The 6,961-nt window shown below is 33.2% G+C and overlaps 1 protein-coding gene across 1 annotated transcript; it reads right to left on the bottom strand.

The window, feature by feature from the left end:
* Positions 1–989: 989 nt before the first annotated feature.
* LOC145568650 (putative inactive purple acid phosphatase 27) lies at positions 990–3,945 on the bottom strand. The gene is made up of 10 exons (XM_081628082.1): positions 3,818–3,945; positions 3,602–3,724; positions 3,419–3,511; positions 2,967–3,096; positions 2,720–2,801; positions 2,472–2,604; positions 2,132–2,337; positions 1,898–2,023; positions 1,482–1,791; positions 990–1,324 (listed from the first exon to the last, which is right to left on the bottom strand). The coding sequence occupies exons 1-10, from the start codon at positions 3,896–3,898 to the stop codon at positions 1,019–1,021; spliced, it is 1,590 nt and encodes a 529-aa protein (XP_081484208.1). The 5' UTR covers positions 3,899–3,945; the 3' UTR covers positions 990–1,018.
* Between the last annotated feature and the right edge of the window lie 3,016 nt (positions 3,946–6,961).

Genomic DNA, 6,961 nt, shown 5'->3' with positions numbered 1-6,961 from the left:
GGGTCAGGTTATTATCGGGTTTAGATGTAATCGGTTTGGGCTACTTTTAGTTTTGGGTTGTAACGGTTTGGCTTGATAACGGGTCGGGTTAGTAACGGTTCGCACAAATTCGGTTCAGTTCAATTTTGGGTTGTAAAAAATTGGGTCAGGTCAGTTTTCGATTTCCAAAAAACGGGTTTTAAACAGTTCAGTTCCTTTCGAAACAGTCGGGTTTAACGGTTCGAATCAGAAACTGACAGCTCTAATTATGTGTGTAAAAAAAAAAAGAGATGATTATAACATGATATTGATAATCCAACGATTATTTATAATACTTCTTTATTAACTCCGTCGTGACTGCTCACCAAATAATAAGTTGTCACAAAACCAATAGAGAAGGTAATGAGCACAAGTAACAAACAACACACGCATTAAATAAAGTTGAGTACATAATAAACGCATAAATACACCTATGTGCATGTTTCAATTTGCCTTTACAACCAATGTACATGTTATTTTGTCCAAAATTTTGATCTTGATTTTAAAATCAAAATTAGGGTTCTTAATTCGGGACAAAATGTAAAAATGGTTGAATGTGGGCCCATTAACAAAAAATTTGGCGGAATTTGTCATCAAGTAGTGGCACCAAAACATAAAGAAAGTAGGTAATAGTAGTTAGTTACAAAGAAAGCAAGTACTACTGTACTAGTAGTTATTTACAAAGATTAAAATATATAAGATGATTGTTCGCAAAAATCGAAACAAAAATGGTATTTATTGACAAAAAAAACATTTATTTTTAATTTAAGAAAAGTGTATTAACATCGTAAATTAAGTCATGGAAATATAAATGAAAGTATAAAACCACTGAAAGAGGTCCAAAACAATTTTCATTAATTGAATGTGATGTCAAGCTAATTGGCTCTCTTCCCATTTCATCAATCCAATTGAATAATTATTTTCCTTTTTCCATTTTACACATTGATTGAGGCACTTTCTGCCTTCTTTTTCAAGGTACAAACATTTTCCCTAATCTCTCCTAGGTTGCTAAAGTGTAAGGTTCACAACCATCATGAACACAAGCTAATACATCTTTGTAATCTCTAGAGACAGTAAATGAATCATAGACTTTGCCATCACTACTCTTCTTGTATTCGAACAGCAAAGACGAGTGGTTATATGCTGTGAGCTTCACAAACCCATAATCATAGTCTTGGTATATACTCCACACTGTCTTTAATGTACTAAATTTCGACAAATGACTTCCTCCTCCTCCGGCTACAACATGGATTGTTCCGTTTACAACTCCTGAATAGTGAGATTTCTCGTTGTTCACACATTGGTTCTGCATGAACCCATCATTGGTTCTAATCAGTAAACAAACAATAACTACATACAATAAATCAGATGACATTGTAAAGGCCAGTTTTAGGTGGTAATACTTTGCGAAGTAAAAATCAGGTGAAGAGAACAGGACAAAGTTAACTTATTGTTATGTATACCTGATAAATAGGGCAAACCCTTTCATAGTTATGGACATGTCCCCAGAATGCCATATCAACTTTGTACTTCTGCCATAACTTTTGAAGGTCACTTCTACCCATTGGCTCTTCGAAAGATCCCTCCAGGCCGTACCATGAGTTCGAAGAGTACCCTAGGGGTCTGTGGCCTGCAAATATAAGCCAAGGTTGTTTGTGCCTATTTGCTGATGCGAGGCATTCTTCTAGGAATTTGTATTGTTCAGTGCCTTCCCTCCAATCATGTTCTGTATCTGCTATGCAGAAATGGAACATTCCGTAATCTGCTGAGTACCTGTATATATGTATATGCATAGTTGGTGAGTAAGTGTTCTTTTACAAGAGATAACAGGAAACAAACAAACACCAGGTCACCATGAAATTACGCTGTCTGTACTTACCAAAACTTAGCTCTATTTTTAGCAGGAACATAAAACTCTGTTTCTGCAGGAACACCACATTCACCTCCTGAGTCATCAGTTTGGTAAAAAGACCCTGAATCTGGTGAATCGCGCTCATGATTACCACTGATGAAAAAAGCTATATGTGTTGGTATATTTCTAAACTTTACAGAACACTAATAATATTATTACTAAAAAGCAGATAGCAAATCAGCTTTTAAGAGTAGGTTAAACCTTGCCACCATAAAGGGTACAACTGATGCTATTGGCTCTACTTGTGCAGTGTATTGATCCCACTGAGAGATGTATCCGTTGGCATATGGCATATCCCCTATCAAAAAGACGGCATCAATGTTGTCAATATCATTAACTAGCTGGTCTGTGGTGTTTAACGATCCTGGTTGGTAATCTGCATACTCATTTGATCCATCTCGTTCAGCCTAAAAGAAGCAAAAATTGATTTCAGGCATTGCAGTCTGCAAATCTATATGTTGCTTATAGTATTTGTTTTGATGGGTAGATTCAAAACATTTAACCATCTTTATATACTACGCATATTGTATACATGTAATACCTTCCCCATATCACCAAAAATAACAACACGTTGCAAGGAGCTTTGTCCGGGATATGGAGATGACTTGAACTGATACTTCTTGCTCCATACATATGTACCGTTAGTTAAGAGATGACCCAACCTATATATATATCTGGAAAACATAAAATCAATGACATATTTAAGGATTAAAGTCGTTATAATGAACATATTATTAATCATTAGTCGCGATAAGCATGCTAGTGTATGCTAAACCAATGTTTGCATACTTGATGTTGGGCCACAGATCTTTCAAGAAGCTAGTGTGAATAAATCCAGGATCACGCCAACCAACAGTTCTTGCAGGTGCAGCTACATGATAGCCAAAGACACTTCTTACACACTTATTTCGTGAAGTTTAACAATATTGATTAAGCATTCACTTAATGATAGAGATTTTGAAATGTTTGCACTTTCTAGGTAAACTAATACAAAGATATACTGAATTATAAGTGATTAAGTGAAGAAGAACCATACCACACATTTGGTTACGGGTAAATGTCAGAGTTCCTGCTGGTGATCGCGTAGTGTGAGCACCAGGCATACCCCACTCAACAAAAGGAATTGCTTCATCTATTTCATAGCCGCTTGTCCATGTTACTGTCATCTGCATGATTACAGGAATGATAGTTAAATCTTCCATTCTTGTAATGGTTTAGTACATTATTTCGTACCAAAAACTATAGGAAAATGAATTTTACAGAACATTAGCTTTCAAAAATTTTAAGATTCTACTAATTCATGTTAAAGTCTCTGATGAAATTAAATAGTCAGACACTTTTGAGTTATTGTCACACGACACACGTACTATATTAGGATATCTGAATAATAGTCATTTTTGTTTAAGAATAGTACACTGACCTGTTTGATTGTTTAAGTAAATGATGATACGAATATAACACGAATGTAACTTTGAAGTATAAACATACCACATCCCAAGTTTCTCCGAGAGCAAGTCGTGGATAGACAGGGGCTTTAGGATTTGCAAATGAGATGGTGTTCGATACTGCAACTAGCTTCGGCTACAACATTGAACACATAACATCAATTATAAACACAGAGTAGCAACAATATAACTATATCATATTATCATTTAAAATTGAGAAACTTACACTAGATAATCCACCAGAAAATAACGCAAAGGAAAAATCAGTTCGTTGATTGATCAATAGAAACTTCAAAGTGGTTGTTCCAGAATTTGTATAATCTGAATTCGAGTGATTTGCATACTGGTACTGAAATTCAATAATAACAAAAAAATTAAGTTATAATCTAAACTTGATAATGTGTAATGAATTAAAATGTCATTTGATATATATTTTATTTACCTTAATGGGTGCAGTGCAAATAAAAGGTTTTAGAACTCTTGAGTTACCAACTTCCTCGCAATTTGCTGATGCACTGCTCATGTTTAAAAATAAATATAATCATTAAACTAAAAAGATGAGAATGCTTTTGACATTTCAATACATGTTAATTAAAACTATTCAAATTAAAAAAAATAGTTGATCTCAAAGAGTATGTAGTTTATATTGTCAGATAATATAAACTCCTTGATCAGAGTGATTTCCATTGATCAATATTTATAGGGTTACAATGAGAAACCTAATCATATTAGGTAACTATAAGATATGTACAGATATAAAGATAATCTTATACAAAATATATCCTAAACCTAAGATGAGAATATTCTATGGATATTCTCTATCATATATGTCTCATGTTACAACAATTATAAATTTAAATCAAATTTTGTAAAATACATAAATACTCTGTAGTATATTCCCTCCGTTCTAAAATAAAAACATAATTTCTTTCTGGATCCGTAATAGATTACGTTTTATAATGACTTTTAATCACCAAAATCTCTTTACCCCATTATACTTTCTCTCATTTATTTCCACATATGTTTAGTTCAACTTATTCAATTTTATATTTGCTTTCAAATGACATGGTGCAAACAAGATTATATTCTAGGTGTTCCCTCAATAGTCCAAAATTTAACTATCTAAGCTCTGGAAATAGTAAACTTAAGTACAAAAACTACAAATCGTCAAGTTTGAACTTAATATAGTGTGAAAAGTTTGCATAATATTAAAACGGTTTTATGTAAACAAAAACAAGTAGTATTATAAAGCATTGTTAAAGGGAAGAAAGAATTATAGTATACTTGAACTTAGCCGGGGAAAAAACTCCAATCCAATCATCTGAAGACGGATTGGGTGATCGGAGCTTCACAGTTACCCATTCAGTATCCTCATTCTGCAACCAATTGAAAACACTTAATTATAATACGACGCATTAACAATAATTAAGTATCAATAATTCAATATCAATTATACTCGGTTTAATTAAAATTGAAGTTGTATCTACAAATAAAAGTTTTTACCAAATACGGAGTAATTTTTTTCTGATTACGGAGTATTGCATTAAGCAAAATTTGCACCCAAAAAAAAAAAAAAAAAAAAAAAAAAATTGATTAAGCAAAAAAAAAAAAATTAAAATAAAAAAAATATAAAAATACACTTAAAACCTGTTCACTTCAACTTAATTTCAATTCAGTTTAGTTTAAATCCAATCAGTTCAGTTCAACTCAGCTCAATAAATGTGAACAGTATAAAAAATCTATACATTAGTTCAAGTGTTCAACAATTATGTACATAAATTTAAACCTTGGAAACATGGTGGTGCAAGTAAACACTGCCTCCACCAGGTGAGGATAATTACTTGGTTTGTTATCCTTCGATTCCGTGTTAAAAATGACTCCACCAATATTGTAATAACCCCTTTCTTTTTCTAATAACTCTCTTATTTAATTATGAATATAATCCAATTACTCTTATCAATTTTTATTTATTTATTATTTATTTATTTTTAATAAGATACCATATAAAATCATTAATCTACATATCAAGTTATCACCTTAAATGTTATGCAAAAGTGAGTGTAACTAGAATTTTAGGATAATATGATGAAAGTGATCACGCCTTATTATTTTGGTTAGAACGTAAGAGTATTACACTTCCGCACATAAAGATCAGTGCATATAATATAAGGACTTACATATATAATGGATTATTAGCTGAAAAATTGATAAGCATGAATATAGAGAAGATCGATGTATGATACCTTCAAACCTAGCAAAGAAGGAGAAACTTTTATGGAAGCTTTCTTATGAAGAGCTAGAGTTGTACTTAGAATATCAATCTTGGATAATGGTTGCACACCATGATGAGCATGATTTTTAGCCAAAGATTTTGAAAAATAAGAAGAAAATAATATGGTTGTGACAATTAGTAGAGCTTTCCCTAGTGAATAGCTCTTCTCCATGATTATTGATGATAATAGAGTGATTAATTGGCTGTGTTCAAGTTCTTTTTTTTTTTTTTTAAAAAAAAAAAGGCTGTGTTCAAGTTCTTGTTATTAGCTTTATTTATACACACGTCCTTCATTTTCTATTTGATATTTAATAATAAGTACTATCTCTTGTCAATAAATAAATGTAATTGTATGCTTTTATGTGCATGTGAATCTTATAGTTTTGTCATACATTTAAATAACACAAAGTTTCATATACAATCACAATATAATTTTTTATATATTTTTTTAATTCTTCTTCTCTCTCTTCACTATTTCCTCTTTCTCTCTTCTCTTTTAATTTCTTCTTCTCCAGTTAGCCACTTATATCACCCCCTTCACCAAGCTATCTCCTCTTTCTCTATCCTCCTTTCTCCAAAAAAGGGCAGCATACTTGCAAAACAAACCACCTGCAATTACAAAGGAAGAACGAATGTCCTCCACCAACCCGTCGTCGTACTCCGTGAGCTCCTCGTACTCTGTCGTCGGAAAATAACTTAAAGGTTTTTAAGTCTAAATTTGGCCATAAAAACTCTAGATCTAGAGTTTTCATGGTCGAATTTGGCCTTTTTAGCCATATTTGAAGTGAAATTCGAATCCATTGTTAATTTTAAAGGTATTTGTTCAATTTAATTTTTTTTTAATGATTTGGTTGTGGGTTCGGTTGGAACTATGTTTGTTTATGGGTTTGGTGTATGCTGGTGGTGGTGGCATGGCGTATTGGGGGTGGGGCTAGTGGCGTTTTGGGGGTGGTGGTGGGTCAAGGGTTACTAGTGTTTCGGGGTTTTTTGTGAACTCCTCGGATACTGGTCACATTCTCCTGGCAACGAGACGTGGACACCTGCAAAACAACGAATATTCCGTTTATCGGAATATTCGCCTCCGACGATCAAGTTAGAGATCAGAAATCGGAAAAGCTAGAGAGAGAAAGTAGAGAGAGGTTGGAGCTCTTTAATGCTCTATATTTATGTTATGTCACAATCCACCCCTCCCATCATAAATGATTGGGGTATTTATAGGGGTGGGAACATGTACCCCTCTAGGGTTTATGCCCTAGAATTTCGTGACATGATTGGCTGCGCAATCAGAGGTCGCCACGTGTCGTGGGGGGCGCC

The sequence above is a fragment of the Chenopodium album genome, chromosome 11 (assembly GCF_948465745.1).
Source record: "Chenopodium album chromosome 11, dcCheAlbu1.1, whole genome shotgun sequence".
Taxonomy (NCBI): Eukaryota; Viridiplantae; Streptophyta; class Magnoliopsida; order Caryophyllales; family Amaranthaceae; genus Chenopodium; species Chenopodium album.
Note: the sequence above shows the minus strand (reverse complement) of the source record. Positions and strands in the feature narration are given on the sequence as shown.